This window comes from Lissotriton helveticus, chromosome 1_1 (assembly GCF_964261635.1).
Source record: "Lissotriton helveticus chromosome 1_1, aLisHel1.1, whole genome shotgun sequence".
Lineage (NCBI taxonomy): Eukaryota > Metazoa > Chordata > Amphibia > Caudata > Salamandridae > Lissotriton > Lissotriton helveticus.
The window spans coordinates 1,087,150,944-1,087,169,189 of NC_136057.1; the positions used below are offsets into that span (position 1 = coordinate 1,087,150,944).

Consider the following 18,246-nt stretch of genomic DNA (forward strand, 5'->3'; position numbering starts at 1 on the left):
AACCAGCAGACTGGACTATGGGAACACCCTCCATGCCAAAATTAACAAATCTCTACACCACAAACACCAGAGCTTTCAGAAAGCTGCAGCCAGACTCGTCCTCAGCATCCCACAACAGGATCACATCACCCAGCACCTACGAGGACTCCACTGGCTCCCCGTTGGAAAGACCTTCAAGCTGTTCACTCACGCCTACAAATCCCTCTACAACACCGGACTCCATTACCCCAACAAAAGCCTTTCCTCCCACGCCCCCAAGAGAAACCTCCGCTCCGCCGACTTTGCCCTGGCCGAAATACCTTGCATCCAGAGAGCCTGAGCGGGAGGAAGAGCCTTTTCCTACATCATGGTCAAGACCTGGAATAAACTCCACCACACCATCAGATAAACCCCCACACTTCAAGCATTCAGGAAGAGCCTCAAGACCTGTCAGGAACTGTCCGGGACTATGTCTCGAACACAGTCAGGGACTTGGGCGAGGACTGCCGACTGGGTAGAAAACGTACATAGAAAGAAGAGTACAGCGCTGCCCAGGATGTTACAGAGGAGAAAAGGGATCCAAAGGGGAAGCCTGCAGGAAGGAGTAAGATGGCTAAGACTCAGAAAGGACAGCATTCAGAATACACCCAGGACGAATGTGCAAGACATATAAATGAAACAACATTAACAATAAAGGGGAGTGTGGGGTAAATCACTCAGGAGCTCCACACGGTAAGATTGAAGCTCAGTAAGTTCCTCACCCACAATTGCTGTTACTGATACGGACTGCAAATACCCACATATAGGATATACATGCAAAGGCAGGGTCTGATGAATGGTGACGTTAATAATGTAACTCAAAGACAATACTCAGTGAACAAGAAACACCACCTGGGTAGTCAGCTGTGCCCATGGATCCTGTAGTTCAAACAAGAACAAGCAAGGCGGTAACAGCAACCCAAGCACAATAGACAAGGAGCTAGCAAGGAGGAGTGCTTAACAGGAAAGGAAGGAAATCAAAGGGAACACTTGGCAGAAAGCAGGTAACACACATACAAGGTAAGACAGTAGGCATAGAAAGACAGCAAACTAGGAATGGGAACCAAGGAAATGGGAAGAAAGACATGAACTGGAAAAGGTTATACAGAAGGGGAGGCTACAAGAGTATACTAGAATAGTGCTGAATCAGGCGTCAAGAAAAAAAAGTAGCACCAAAGGCTGTACGTGAGCAAGAGCAAGAATTTAGCAAAAGCTCAAAATCCAAGACTCAGGAGTCAAGGTAGCACTGCAGGCAGTACTAGTTCAGGAACAGGGGAAAATGCTGTTGCTCAGGAACAAGGAATGCTAATGCTCAGGAGCAGGAACTAGAATTGAGCCAAAGCTCAAGAGTCAAGGTAGCACTGAAGGCAGTGCTAATTAAGGAACAAGGAAAACAGCAGCAGGTCAGGAACAAGGAATAACAAATGCTCAGGAAACACTGGAAACAAGGATCGCAAAGGCGCAGGGGGCACTGGAAACAAGGGTCAGTCTCACCGGTACACAGCTACAATGACCAACCTTGGCCTGAAGGGAGATGGGGCTTAAGAGAGCTCACAGTAATCACATGCATCAGGTGTGAGCAGGCTAGCAACAGCCAGCTATGGGTGAACTGAAGTCCTCTACCCTTCCTTGGCCTGCAGGGGTGGAGACAAAGCAATGAGCAGGGAATTCTATGTAACAGTGTCAAACATGAGCAGGCTGGCTTCAAGCATGAGCAAGCTGGCTTTCACAAAACCCAGCATGGATTGGGAATGCATGTCAATTCCCAAATAGTGAGCAAATGGATGGAAGTCAGGACATGCATGTTGGGGAGTATCTGGAAGCTTATTAGAACACAGGAAAGTCACACTATGCACCCCTCTGGTGGTAGGCACGAGAGTGCAGGGAGCGAATCTTAACAAGACCTGGCTTTTCAGATGGCGCGGAGCTGCCCGATATCCCCCCCCTCACGGGTGAGTAGTGCGCTTCACAAATCCCTGATTGATTGATTGTTTTATGGGTTCCTCTGCAACCCCTCTAACACATCCATGGGGTCAGGTTACCTCTACCCTGACCGCTGTATTCACTTTGCACAGACATTTTCAGCCCTGGGACTGTTTCCCGATACATAAAATGGGAGCCACAACTTCCCAGTCAGGTTGCGGCCAGCCAATCAGGACCCTGCTTTGGTGCATGGACCCGAGGATTTCCCGTGGGTGGATCAGCAGAGGGTCCACATCCCTAGATAGATAAATTTGGTTTGCAGTAAACATCTCTAAAACTACTGGACAGATTTACACTAAATTACGAAGAGCACACTTTCTGGATGAAGGGCTAGCATTCTGACAAATTTAGTTTAATTCCGTTCAGCAGTTTAGTCTTTCGTGGTGTTCAAATTTCCTATGGGAAATTGCAAGGTGAAAATTCGTTTTAGGACCCTGCTTTTTCTCAGTCCGTGCTTGAAGGATCATCACAAAACATTCAACACAGCAGCTGAATTGAGCGACATATTAATTTTGAAAATGTCACGAAGATTTGTCAAACAGCGCCAAAGTTATTGGCAAAACAAAATACGTTTTTCCTATGCAAACTAGGTCCTTACTATAACTACCTAGTGGCGACCACCAGTAGCTATAGTTTACTGAGCTAACTATAACTTGAGCTCCGTCGTGCACTTCTTATGACATATTACATCGACAATTACATGTTAAACGATGATGATGCGCCTCGTAGTCGTGGCGATGCATGGGTGCTGAGGAGTTGCAAGTCTGAGATGTGGAGTCTGGCATAATCATCAAGGCTGCTGTGGATGAAGGCTGCCAGGGCCTTCGCAGAGGCTACGTCGTACTCTAAGGTAACTATAACTAGAGCCCATGCCTAGCACAGTTTTTTCATCAATAATTTCACTGCAAATTTTGTAGTGATATTTTCAATGATGTCATAGAAGATGTCATGAGTGATGTAAAATGTGAGGTAATTAGCAGTGCATGGCGAGGGCATGAGTTATACTTACCTTAGGACATGAGTCATAGTTAGTTGAGATAATTATAACAGATGAATTTCCATGGTCTTGTGAGTGTACAATCTGAAGCTAACTATAACGTCCCTGCCCTTTGTTTATTTCAGTGAATATTTGAGTTTTTAAACATTTTATTTCATAACTATAAGGTCATTGTAAACTTTATTCATTTCAGTGAATTTTTTATGCTATTTCCTAAAGATAATGTCCCTGCAACCTGTATAAAAGGGTGTATGAGTGGGTATGTGAGTGAGTAGTGGAGTGGGTGTGTAAGTGGGTGTGTGATTGTGTGGTGCATGGGTGAGTGTGTGTGTTACTGACTGTGTGGGTCTGTGAATGGGTCTGGGAGTGGATCTGTTGGTGTGTGAGTGGCCTTGAGTGGCTGTGTGGGTGTGTGAGTGGTTTGGAGAGCCTGTCTATGGGTGTGTGAGTTGTGTGGGTGTTTAAGTAGCTCTGTGAGTGGGTGTGTGAAAGCAGTGTGGGTCTGTGAGTGGGTGTGTGAATAGTTTTAGGGTCTGTGAGTGTGTGTATGAGTGGTTGTGTGGGTGTGTAAGTGTGCATGTGAGGGTGTGAGTAAATGCATGTCGAGGTGTGTGGATGTGTAAGGTTTTTTTTATTGGGGCCTGGATCTGTGGATCTACCTGAATTCACCCAAAAGCTTTTTGGACATTTTGTTGCCCATGTGGGGACCCTCATTGCTGTTGGCACATGGATTTGTGAATCCAAGGAGGGTTTGAGGAGGATCCCTGTTCCTAGAAATACAATTTTGGATTTCAGTTAATATCTCAAAAACTACTTAACAGATTTACACCAAATCACACAAAGGGTTCTAATTCCGTCCACCGGTTCGGGCTGTAGTTGTGTCAAAAATCTCAATGGAAATCACTTTGGAAAAACACTCTTTTTGCCCCCCCCCTTTTTTGTCGGACCCCACTTGATGGATCACCCTGAAACTTTCCATGCACAACAAGAATCTCCGGGGCACTTTTTCTTGGAAAAGTTTGTGAAGATGTGGAAACCGGTGGAAAAGATATAGGCAAGTCAAAAAAATGGTTTTCCCATGAAAACATGGCCCTAACTATAACTAGCCACTGGTGATCGCCAGTAGGTAATATCTACATATAGATATATGTAGATATTTTTTATTATATACATGTATATCTATCTATCTAGAAATTATTTTACTGAAAGAAACAGAGGGTAAAGTGGTGTTATAAGCCTTGTAATAATTTAAAAGCTATTATTTTAAAAGAAGAAAACCCCACTAGCTATAGTTTACTGAGCTAACTGTAAACTTGCGCCTCAGCCATGCACTTCTTATGACATATTTTATCGCCATAGCATGATAAATGACGAGGATGTGTCGCCAGGCAATGCATCGGATCTGAGGAGTTGCAAGGTTGTGATGCTGAGTCTGGCATCATCGTCAAGGCTGCCGTGGCCCAGGATGTGTTGTGCTACAGCAGTTCCAATGTGGCAATGGGCTGCAATATGATTCTGGTATTTGCGATGGTTCCAATCCACATAGCAATGCATCAGTTCTGCTCTGGATGTGCTGTGCAGCAGAGGACACTCGTTGATTCTGCTGGATCCACAGAGGTGGCAGAGCAACTTAAGCCCACTTCCAAAAGTCCAGGACTGGGGTGGCAACAATTGGCAGGGTAGACTTAGAGATGACAGATGCTAGGTACAGGTGCAGGTGCAACGTTGCTGGAAGCCTGTTGTGCACCTGAGGCTTCAGATCAGGAATCCACCAACTGGTCCTTGGAGTCACTCTGGGGTTCTGGGTTCAAGAGATGCAGGTCCAGTCCAGCATACCCAGGCAGGAGGGCAGCAAGCAGCAGGTCAGGAAGTCACTTGTCCAGAAGGGCAGCAGTCCAGCTGAGTGTCAGTCGTTCAGCTGCACAGCAGCTCTGGTAGAGTATCCACACTTCAACAAGGGTACTGAAGAGTTGGTGTCTTAAGTCCAGTATTTATACCGAGTTTTGCCTTTGAACTGGTGGAGAAGCTTCTAGAGGTTTCCCTTTGAAGTCCCCAGGCATCCTTCCTTCCCCGCACTGGCTTCAGATTAACAACAAGGGGTAGCAGCCTTTCATGTAGAAGCAGGCCACAGCCTATTTAAGTGTAAGAAGAGCTGTGCTCACTTCCACCCTTCTATCCTGCCAGTGATGGTCCTTCCAAACATACCTTATCTCTCTATTGTGTGTGGATGGCTTGGAGGAATACACAACACATAACTGTCAGCTACACTTAGTCATGTGACTCAGAGACCAAGGCAGAAAAATGGCAGCTTTCTAAAAGTGGCATTTTCAAAATTGTAATTGAAAATCAGACCTCACTAAGAGTTAGGATTTTTCATCACGATTGTAAAGACACCAAACATGAACTGATGACCTGTTCCCATTTGGAAAATGTACCTTAATAAATGTAACAAGATAACTCCAATGTTATGCTTCAAGAAAGGGGAAGTAGTGAAAAACAAATGTAGGAATTTTTCACCACAAAGACATATAACATTTAAATCACACGTCCTACTTTTTAATTACATTGTACCCTGCCCTGTGGGCTGTTTAGGGCCTACCTTGGGGTTGCTTAGATATACTAAAAAGGAAGGGTTTGGTCTGACAAAAGGTTTACTTTGCCAGGTTGAATTGGTTGAATTGGCAGTTTAAAACTACTACAAACAGGCTGCAACGGCAGGCCTGAGACATGTTTGAAAGGGCTACTGAAGTGAGTGGCACAATACATGCTGCCGGTCCACTATTAGCATTTCATTTACAGGCCCCATCACATGTAGAATCACTTTACTAGGGACTTATAACTAACTTAACTAACTTAAATATGTCAGGTGAGTATAAGGCAATGTTATCATGTTTTAAGGTGAGAACACAAGCACAACCAACAACAAATTAATATAAAGATGGATGGTAAAGGCAAAATATGTGTATGTGACCATGTAGAGAGGGTCAGGTTCAAAACAGTCCGCAAGTGTTTTGGCATTGAAATTATTCTACAAACTGCAGGTGTGGACAATTTTCTATTTACCTTGATGGGATTACCCACTTAAATACTTCACATGGTCTGCAACTTCAAGTGCAGAGGTTGACACATTGACATTAGCCGCTGTAAAGTCACTTTTTTCCAACTCCTATGTACTACACTCCGTAGTATAATATAGCCTTATAGCCCGCCGTAGCGGGCTATACCGGCTATTAAAGGCCCGCTGAATCGTTAAAGGCCCGAGCCGAAGGCGAGGGACTTTAACGAAACAGCGGGACTTTAATAGCCGGTATAGCCCTGCTACGAAGGGCTATAAGGCTATTAGAACATTCTGCCACTAGAGGGCAGAATGTTCTAACAAATTAAACAAAGGGTTCTCGAAGCTCGGGGAGATATAAATCCCCTCGAACTTCGAGAAGCCTTTGTAAAACATTGGAATGTTGCTCTGCGGGCCTTTACCGGCCCGTAGAAGCAGGGAGCACTCCATTGTCTGCAATGGAGCTCCCAACATTCCAATGTTCTAATAAGTTATAGTTAGCTGAGTAAACTATAACTGCTGAATGTCAGCTTTTTTCTTTTTTAAATCAATATTTTTCATATTATTACAAGATCTAACAATACGTCATTTTAACCTTTGTTTTTGCCTTCTATGTTTTCTGGTTTATTTTAAGGACATGGGAACCGAGTCCTTGAGGCCTTAAATGCCAGCCACAACATTTCTCTTCATGTTGTGGCCAGCAAATCGAAGCCCTCATTCTGTGAGACCGGTCTCAGTCCTGCAGATTCAGCCAATCAATGTACTTCATTTTCCATTTAGTACCTTGTTACTCCAGCAGTCCTCCCTTGGTACTCCCTCAGTGATACCGTGTTGCTAGACATCTATGCATTTTGAAGCTTAGTTTCTCTAAAACAGCAGAACGGATTTAAACCAAATCACAAAAGCATGCTCTTTTGGGTAAAGATATAGCTTTCTGACAACTTTAAGTGATTCCTTTCAGCCGTTTTGTTTGTAGCATCGCACAAAGATCCTATGGGAAACTGCTTGAGGAAAACATGTTGGGACCCTCTTTTTATTGGCCCTCGCTCAACGGATCACCCAGAAACTTTCCAGGAGAGAGTTATTTGTGCATGCGTTTATCTTAGAATGAGATTCTTCATCAGACCCTTGTGCTGCACGGTTTGGTCCAGTAATAGTGTGAAAAATCACATTTTCAACTTGTTTTCCTACACGCAGTGTTTGATCCCGTTTATGACCTTTCTCGTGTTTATATTGGCATGATAGCTTGCTTTTAAGAGCATCATGATTTCTACTTGTGCCAATTTTATATGGCGAGCTAAATATATTTTGGTAGAATGTGAATCCATTTGTCTGAAGAAAAAGGCTGATCTGTTTCCTCCTAGTCAAGCTGAGCACTCTAAGGCAAATTGACACAGGAATGGGTAAAAATAGCAATTTACTTAAATCATGAACTACAGTTTCGCATGGACATAATTTAAGATTGCTTGCTAATGCACAAAATAACCCCTGCAACTCTTGTGCAGCATATGATTTGCACGTATGCCCTTATTATTCACATAGCATGGAGACATACACTAATTTTCTAACTTTATGTGTGTGCGTGTGTAATGTACTGAATTCATACATTACGCATGTGAAAATGAATTTAAAATATTTTCTCAATTTACATTTTTTCCTGAAATATAACTATTTTCTCTTTATGTGACACCCTTTCCTGCGAGCATCTATCTAAAGTTCAAATTATATGTACACTTCACTTCATTTTCTGATGAACTTATGCCGGACCAATTCAGGTGTAAGTGAGCTGCTTGCATGAATGTATCTATGCATTCCTATGCCACTGAGAAACCATCCATGTCTGCACTTAGTGGTGGTAATTCATAGTTGTGTACATCATTGCTCTGGGTATTTTTTTAAACTCATTCAGAATTTAGCCATGCATATTGTGCACAGGTGGATTAGGACCTGCTCATATACAAATAGGGAATTTTTCATTTCTTTTATGAATTATGTGCACTCTATGCTCTGCCCTGTGGTGTGGAGTCTCAATACTGATGCTTTATTATTGACTTACAACAGTAAAGACTCCTCAATTTCGACTTACACTATGTCGTCACTATATCAGAGTTTATGTGGCATAAAATCTACACTTTCCTTTATTTGTTTATTATGACAGTGTTGCAGTAGCGGCTTTTACCCGACGGGGTTGGTGAGGGTCTAAAATACACACCTCAGAATGGCCAGCCTTTTAGCGCAGTGAGGCAACGCTTCTCCGCCTTAGCGGAGGAGCCGCCACTGCAGTGTAGTGGTAGTCTCTATTGCAGAGCCGCTATTTGTGTAGGTGGATGTTTCTGTGTTCAATATTATGACACTGCACCCAAGCATTTTACAACACCTTTCTTGTGTAAACCTTCTGTATATCAGAAAAGCTTTGTGACTCAGTCCTCGTTTGTTGCCTCGGGCTGAAAGATCCTACTCTTTAAACACACCCTAAAATCTAGGGGTGGGCATAACTCATATAATTCCGTTTAGCGTAACAACCCGAATAACCTAAGAATCCTGCGAGAGTTCGTGGAATTACACAAGAAGAGTAATTTTGCGTTTAGCACTTTTTCTAAATGGCTGCGAGGATGCATTTTGCACTTACAAAATTACTCTAAATGCAAAAGAACAAGAATAGAGAGTGCGACTAGCCACCCACGTTTGATAAATGTGCTCTTAGGGAGTATGTTTCCCCAACTTACTCTAGGCATTCAGAGCTATTTCCTTACTGCGAAATGGACCTTTCTGTCCACAATGGACGTGTGGAGGCATTTTTGCTCTAAGAAATAGCACTAAAAGCAGAAGAACATGAATGGCGAGTGCTAGGGGCTGCTTTTTCGGTAGGGTTGTTTCCCATGTTACTCGAGCAGGAGTAATCCTGTAATGACTGGTAATTCTGGGTCACAGAGTACCGCAGAATTACCTAACTTATGCCAATTACATCAGTGTAATTGAAATTCTACCCAGGCCCACTAAAATCTTATGTTATTTGTCTTTCAGAAAGTTCACATAATATCTGACCATTATGTCTTTAAGGTGTGGGTGCAGAAGATTTTTAACACATTTTGTATATTGCTATAGATGTAAAGTTTCCACATGACTGAACTTGTAGCTCAACTTAAGAGCCTGTGGTTGTTACTGCTACTTTTGCTGTTGCCACAGTGTTTTCCAACAGGTTAACGTGACTGACAAGATGTCATGAGCTCTCATTTCTCCATTTTTTGTTGTCTTTAAATTTGCATGCTGCTTTGAACAGTACTAACAGGGGAAGACAATGCAGGACGGGACCAGCCCCTCTCACCTGGAGAAAGGTACCCGCTCCGGCGCTCCAGTACCCGAGACACGAACAGGCGAAGTGGAACCTGTTTCTTGTTGACAACAGGTGATTACACCTGTGCGACTGATGGAGGCATCGGCAAAGGTATGACCATTTCTTATGCTCAAATCTGGTTGGATTCTATTCTCCGTTTGAACCAAATCAGGTAGATGCTATGTTTGTTTTTTGTTTTTGAACTCCACTCTTCAAAAAGGGCTTTGCTTGTGTGGTGGTCTATTCTCTTGTCTACTTTATGTCGTCATTGCCCAAATCTATGCCGTGGTTGTTGCTCTGCTTGTAATGTTTGATTTCAGTCAGCATGTGAAATGAACCAAAATCTATATTAGAACCAGTTTCTGGTATTCTGTCTGGACATTGTCGATGGTTTTATAAATGAGATCGAAAGTATATTAATTAAATATTTTGACCAAATCAACAGTTCAATGCAAGCAAAATGATAGTTTGCACAGATAACAAATATATGCACATAAATCCAGCACAATATGTGTTGCAATGTTGTCTAGCTAATGGGCTACATTTGTTGCATTTTCCATTTTCTCATAATTTTCGGATCAATTTTAGCCAAATATGAGAGGTGCTTTAATATGCTCTGAGAAAGACACTTTCTGCTTGTATTTGGTGTGGAACCCATTAAATAAGAGGCGTACTGCGGCCGAAGTCTGTCAGAATGCCATTTGGAAGGTGAATGAAGAGACTCATCTTTGGCCATAATTGATCACTGTAGCCATGAAGTACATACTATGTTACTTAGGGCCTGATATAAAGATTGGTGTGTAGCCGCCATATCTAGAGATCACAATGGACTGAGCAGTGATCTCTATGTTTTCAGATGAACTGCCATGATGGTAGGCACTGTGTAAAGTACACATGCAGGAATTTAATTTTCAAGAAGATTTATTGTATAAACACAGGAGCATGGTAGGGCGCAGCCTACACAGGTCTTCTTTCACATCAACTGCCCCCACAGCCAGGCATCTAGAACCTTGCATAGGAAGCGCGAGGAAGAAGCAAATTAATAGTAAACAATTCCAACTACAATAAAGAACATGACACATCTTCCCCTTTTAGGGAAACTAAAACTAAAACTAAAAAATAAAAATATTCAACAAATAAAATCTTCCAACCATTTGGGTTTGGAGATTAAGCGTTTCTTTGAAACAACATCATTAATGTTTAAATCACAAGAATTGGTGTTCTTAATAGATTCATCATTACCATTACCAGTTGTAACAACATCTCCATTGACAGGTATAGATGATAAACTATCTCCAGAATTTACAATAGGAGCACCAATAATTCTATTTCCTACTGCAGGTATGGTACCTGTTTCAGGTGTTTCCATATCAATAATTGTTTCAGATGAAACAAAATCACCTCGTCCCTTCTCAATAATTTCATCGAAATCACACAAATTCTTGCGAGAAGGTGACAAGGAGGGAATAGCCTAATCATTTTTTCCCTTATAAATGGCAGTTCTGCTAATGTTCCAAACATTGCCATTATTTAAAAGAACAGCATTGCGCAAAACTTTTTTAGCCATCATAGGTTTAGAAAATTGGGATTCACCCTTGCGTACTTTCCAAGGTTTTTTAACCTTGACCCACATTCCTGCCTTGACATCTCCAGAACTTCCCCCAAACTTGTTATCAAAAGTTCATTTGTATTGCAAATGCTTTTCCAACACGTTATTCTTGACAGAATTCATGCAGATATCAAGACAAGAATTCTTGTGCAACAAATCCGGATTGCACTTGGTCCTAGCGGTTCGGCCTCTCATGATCTCAAAAGGGGACATTTTCAATGCGTCATGCATATTAGTTATATAAGTCGAACCCCTTTGAAGACTTGAAGTTCCCAATCTTCCCCCTTCATTCCTGCAATCTGAATTGCACTTTTAAGAACTTTATTAAATCTCTCACACATACCGTTACCACTAGGGTATACAAAGAAGTGGTCCTATGTGTCACACCTATCCTCTCAAAATAAGATTTGTCTAATTTAGATAAAATTATACCCCATTATTGCTGATAATTTGAACTGGAAGGCCCTCTTCAATGAAGACCTTGTCCATAAATTGTAACACAGCAACTGAGTCAATTTTATCAACAATACTGATACTTGACCATCTAGAAAAACATCAATACTAGATATAATGTATTTAGAGTTTGTGCCAATCGGATCCATGATGTCAATAGCAACCGTGTGCCAAGGATCATCAGGAATGATAGGTTCGCACATGTCAGATCTTAGTGTCTTAAGAACTTTATCTGAATTGGCACAAACAACACAATCACGTACAATCCTTTCTGCACTAATATCAATGCCTGGCCACCAGTACCATTTTTTTACATTTTGTTTGGTTTTCACTATACCACAAAGGTCCTCATGACACAATTTTAAAATTGACCTCCTTAATGATGTGGGAGGAATAGCTTTGTCACCCCTAAAAATAGTGTCATCCACCACAGAGAACTCATCTTTCACTTCCCAAAAAGGTTTGAGATCAGAAGTTACCTTAGATTTTTCTGGCCAGCCATTGCGAATAAAAGATATGAGAGATATTAAAGTACTCTCCTTAAGATACTACTCCCTCCACTTTTCCTTCTCAATACAAAATTGTGTCTCATCATGAACCAAGGCAACTTGTAAAGAATCCCATTCATTCACATTGCATTGATTCAGAAGGCATGCGGGACAAAAAATCTGCTAAAAACATTACTTTTGCCAGGAACATATTCAATTTTATAAATGAATTCTTGTAGACGCATGGACATCCTGGCTATCCTAACTGAAGCTTTGAACAGTCCTTTGGTAGTCAAAAGTTTTACTAGGGGTTTATGGTCAGATTTTACTGTGCATTCCTTGCCCCAGACAAAACTTCTGAAATGTTCCAAGGCCCAAACCACCGCTAAGGTTTCCTTTTCAATGACTGAAAATTTACATTCCGGAGCAGCAAGTGCTCTGGAAGCCTAGGCGACTATGCACTCCTTGCCACACTCATCTATCTGAGACAAAACCCCGCCTAAACCTTTATTGCTTGCATCAACTGTAATTATGGATTTCCTATCCACAATGCGGTGTGCAAAACCTTTGAAACTGCCTATTTTACCGCTGAAAACCTTTCCAAATGTAGTTATAAGTTAGAATTCCAAACTCCACTACCATCCTCAATCACCATAACAGGGCCAGGGCTATTGGGATTCAATATAATGTCAAGATTCCTTTGATCCTTCCATCCAAGGACAGAGGGTCCTTTTTTTGCAACATATAACTTTCCTAAGGATTCCCTACCTTTGAACCTAAAATGTAATGGTCGGAAGCCAATTAAATCAATTTTCTCCCCGGAATAACTTTCTGGAGAAACATCTGGAGTATAAAGTTTGTATACCAAATAATTTACTAACTTCGATTTCCATACATCCTCATTAATTATCGTATACGGGGAGCCCGAATCAGCATAAATATCAATGGAGATTCCACCTATTGACATATTACAAATGGGTTTCTTTTTCACAGTTTTGTTCGAGGGATCATTAATGTTGAATATAAATTGTTTTTCGTCTTGACTATCACGACAATCATCTGTAACAGAACAATGCAGAATTTTCTTGACTATACATTCGTCCTCACTTGAAGTGGAATCACAAATAATTTTAACTTTCTTGTTTTTTTTCTGTTACAAGCTTTGGAATTATGCCCTATAAACCACAATTGAAACCTTTTTCCTTAATGGCAGGGCACAATTTGTTGTTCGCCAAATGGGAGTCACTACCACAACGAAAACATTTAAGGACTGTATCTTTTTTAACTATGGTGCTTTTGTTTTTAAATTGAGATTTTGGTTTAGGATTCTGTTTGTTTTGAACCTTAGCAACTACATGTTCAGGGGTTTCATTACTCTAATTTTTAATAGCTTTGGCACTATGACCCGAAAGTTCAGCCTTTCTAACAATGGCTAGAACATCCTTAAGATCTGCATCCCCGTTGATCCACAGTCTATCTTGGATTGCTGGATCATGAGCATGCATAACAACCTGGTCTCTAATAAATTGCCCTTGAAGATGATCAAATTTACAGTCTTCTGCAAGTTTCTTCAATTCAGCCTCATAAATGTCAATAGTCTCACCTGGTTTTTGTTTCCTATGGAAAAAAGTATATATCTCGTAATGCCTATGTAAACTTTAGGAGAGAAATGGTTATTGAAATCTTTTAAAATATACAAAAATACATTGGCATCACCCACACCCGTAGTTTTTGTCATTTCATCATAGATCTTTAAGCCACCAGCACCGACAGAATGTAAGAACAGTTTTTTCTTCCTTTCTGCTTTCATTTTACCATCCTCGTCAATAGTTTCAATAAAGTTCAAGAAATAGGCTTTCCATTGAGGCAACTTCATACAAGGTTCTGAGCCATTGGCCAAAAAGCTTGTGGAGACTGAATGGAAAAATTCTGCGTAGCCATAATGTCAGAAGAATTGAAAAAAAAATACTTCAGACGAACTCCAATAAAGAATCCAATAGAGAAGTGGAGGAAGTATTAAAAGTACAACGTGGAGTATAATAAAATTGGAAGAACCTCTTCTTCTTTTTAAAAAAAATAAAATAAAAATAAAAAAAATAATGTCATAAAAACAATAAAGATGTGGTTTACTTGAGATCTTCTCACAATACGAGATTAAATGCAAAAGAGAAGGAAATCCTTTGCGTGGAGAAGCTTGTCAATAGTTAAGAAGATATGAGCACCTGAAAATAAGGAAACAAAGGAGTTTTCAACGTGAGAGAGCTTTGTATATTATCGTCATGGAAACATTAATGATGGCTGCCGAGCGTCACCACGTAATTGCGTAGTCACGTACGCAACGTGCTTGCATCATGTATCCAGGCTTCAAGGGAAGAATGTCGCCGATCGGAACAAAGCAGTGCGGATTCTACACACGCTCCGTTGTAGATGCCGGTTCCACTCACGCTCCGGTAAGCACTTTTAAATGATGCGTATGCGTTCTGTAGATACTGGTTCCACTCACGCTCCGATATGCACTTTTAAGTGATGCGTATGCGCTCAAGCCCACATAAAACAGATGAGCTAAGTTTCAAAGTTCAAAGTTTTAAGGTCTGTGCTTACCATGAATTGCAGCAATTTCCCAATATACGTTCAGCTCCTCACAGTTCCCAAATGTTACCAATGAAAATTAACAGGTACAATGAAAAGTAACAGGTACTCACATCAAAAACTCCTCATACACGATTGGTACTTCTCAACTCCTCGTTTTTGCTTATAAATTGTAGAACGCGATGGCAATATCGCCACTGAGCTTCCGCAGTGAAAATAATAAGAAAGAAATTCCAAGGGTCCGCAGAAGTACAGTTCTTAAATTCCTCACTGAAACGAAAAAAAAAAAGAAAATCCAGAAATTCAAAATGGGTTTGGTGGATTCCTAGTGTTTATGCAGCAACCTCGTCGCCAATTGTAAAGTAGACATGCAGGAATTGAATTTTCAAGAAGATTTATTGTATAAACTCAGGAGCAAGGTAGGGCGCAGGCTACACAGGTCTTCTTCCACATCAACTGCCGCCACACCCATGTATCTAGAACATTACATAGGAAGCGCGAGGAAGAAGCAGATTAATAGTAAACAATTCCAACTACAATAAAGAACATGAGACCCTGCAAGTTTGGAGTGCTGCCACTGTTCTTCAAACAGCCACACACTAAACTTTTTTGTTTTTCAAAAACAAACATCCAAAATGACAATTTGTTATTGAAAACCCCAAAAATGAATGACCACACCACCCCGAGACTTTTCTCCCAGGGGATGGGGCAATTTTTCTTTTTCATCTTTTCAAGAGCACCACATTTTTGTTGATAGTGATGGACATAAAAAAAGGTACATCAAACCATCCTCTCAAAATAATGTGGGCGTTCTGATTTCCTTACTTCAATGGCTCCTGATCTGTGATAGTAAGCTTTCTAAAGCCGAGCCAGTGGGGGCTCTGCTGTTTGAACGATAACCTTCCACTAGAACCCTAACAGAGGAGATGGAGCGAGGATTTTTACGTTTTCAGTGATGTACCCTGTCCTCCAAACTCTAAATAGGACCCTTAATCGGTATACTGTTTCCATTCCCCTTCTCCATAACATTTATTCAGCTACTTGAGAAACAACAGCATATCTCCTTTGCTAATACATGAGCTTTGAAGCACATCTGTTGCTGATTTTCAATATAATGATTATCTTGATTTATAGTACTAGATTCTCGCAACTATTTTGCACTATTAAATGAAACTTAGGGGTGTAAAGCATTGCATCTGCTCCCACAAATGACAGCTTCTGCAGATTTTTCTGCTGTCGAAAATTTGCCAGTTGGCCACCTGCTTCACATTATAGAGCACAAACATGGCTATTCCTATGGCAGCACCGTGAGAGGTTGCAGTGACAATTTGATGAACACCTACACAGAAATTACTTTGTGAGTTTTCACAAACATTGGAAACATTTTATCCAACGCTTAACATGTTTAGAAATGATTTACTTTATTTTTTAATTTAGCCATTTAGACCTTTGCATGCAATGGTTAAAAACATTGGGTAAAACTTTATGTAAACGGAGGAGGATGGGAATGAGAGCCTGGAAGATGCGCAAAAAAGGCTCTTCTCGCGATGCACCTTCCAAGAATCCAAAACAGCAAACAACAGTGTGCATCTTAGTGCCTTGTGTTGTTCCCTCCTTTAAATACCGCTTGTTATTGTGACTGAGTCATTCATGGAGATATGCTTTTTGTTTTGAAGGTTGTCCATTTTTCATTTCTCACAAGGCTACTGTTTCACCACTTGTTTGTTCATTTAATCTTAGGTTTTTGCTTTTGGGCAGCAGGGTGCCAACTTATCTAAAGTGTATGAAATGTTGGCATGGAAGCTAGACTACGAGAATCAAAGCAGATTGGGAGATTTGAATCTTCTGCTTTATATGCTTGCTGGATTCGTCTTCCCTAATGTTGCTGAAATGCGTGGTAGGGAATGATGTTGTCTCTTCCGGTGGAAGGCATTTTCTTCTTGAGAAATGCCTCTATTACCGCTTGAAAAAGCAAGGGTGTTTGGGTAACCTTTCAACAAATTCTATTGCTTCCCCTACACATATAGAAAATAGGCATGAGTTTTTTTATGGAAGCTGCGGGCCTATGGATTCTTAGAGAAACCACTTGACTACAAATACAGAAAATGTCACTTTACATGTGTCAATCATTTCCAGAATATCTTTCAAAGTGACCCTGCACCAGGACCTTCTAGGTGTACAAACACCAACCAGGCAACTGACCCTCCAGTTCATCTATAATCCAATAAAGAAATATCAATAAGATCAAAAACCACATCAAGGAGGCAATCTTGAACCTGAAAAACAAAAAAGCCAGAGGAGCAAAACTACTCCCAAGTGAACTGTTCAAATGTGTACGAAATTGGTGGATGAAAATACTGCAGACACTTTTAAATCACTGCATAGAAACCTGCACCTTCCCAGGCACTTGTCTAAACACCTTATTAACCACAATTTTTTTTAAAAAAAAGGCAATGTATCCAAAATCATAAAGGCCAATCAATCTGATAGATCCTGACAAAATATTAAGGCGGATTTAGACCCAGCTTCTCCACCATTCACCAAACCTTCATATTCCATCACCTGGTATTTAAATACTCCAAACAGAAGAAAGGATGTCTGTTTGCTTCTTTCATAGGGTTTTATCATTGCCTTTGACCACATTGACCGAAACATTCTGTGATCAAAACTGGAAAATTCATCCCTGAATCCTTTCATGAAGAAACTTTACACAGACAAAATTGCAGAGGGCATGTATGGCTCAAAAAGCCTATTGACTCCAATCGCAATCAAATGTGAAGTAAAATTAGGACTCCTCCTGGTTGTATTCCTTTTTGATATGTACATACACAATGTTCTGGTTGAGCTTCTGAGGCTCACAGCGGATGCTCCAATGATCTAAAACATATAATCCTAATCGTATCCTCCCCTATGTTGAAGACTTAGTACTTCTGGCTTGCACACCAAACACTCTAAAACTGTTACTCCACTCAATGTATATTATTACAAAGAAAACAGATTCACAGCCAATAAAGACAAGATCATTGTCTGTGGATCCCAACCAAAGAAATCAGGAGCCAAAAATATTTATCTGGAAGGAGAACTAGCAGAAAGGGAGCAGACTATTGCCTACCTGGACTTAACCTTTGCCCCCTCTGGCTCCTGAAAATTTCATGTAGAGAAGAAATCTGAGAAAAGAGTAGTGGTCATGAGGGTAATCATTTATGTCACACACTGTTTTGGAGGAAGAATACTCTCCTATGTATCAACTATAGCACAAGCGAAAGTGGACTCAGTTTCTACCTTTGGAGCAGGGGCATGGTCAGCCGAGGTGAATGTCTTGAATCTGGGAACCTTGCAGATAAAACTCTGTAAAGCTTAGTCTCCGATCCTGCAATCTTCATCAAAAGTAGACTTCCAAGCTAACTTTGCATTTACTCTGGTTAAACTACAGTGCCGAAAAAGGGTGAAGAGCGTTACAGCCAAACATGCTCAGCCCATATGTTCAATAACAATTGTGAAGAACAGAATTTCTCAATTCCAACAATAAAACTGCCAAGAAGGAAGAAGTGGTACTAGGGGCGTGGCTTCAGCGCCGACCGGGATGGCTGCGTGAGCGAGTTGCTCCGCGCCATGCCCCGTCTTTTCTCCTGCTGACCGTCGCCCCGAGCTGCCTGGCGGCTGGAATCGTGGTCCGGGGGGCTGGTGACCTGTTGAGGAGCGTTTGACTCCGTCGGGACC

The 18,246-nt window shown here is 41.2% G+C and overlaps 1 protein-coding gene across 1 annotated transcript in view; it reads left to right on the forward strand.

Annotated features, from left to right (window-relative positions):
* Positions 1-18,246, forward strand: part of LOC144763497 (voltage-gated potassium channel KCNC2-like) — a 95,706-nt gene that overhangs the window by 56,010 nt on the left and 21,450 nt on the right. The window contains exon 4 of the mRNA XM_078649143.1: positions 9,334-9,498. Within this exon, the coding sequence (XP_078505269.1) occupies positions 9,334-9,498 (165 nt within the window). The remainder of the gene's footprint in view (positions 1-9,333; positions 9,499-18,246) is intronic.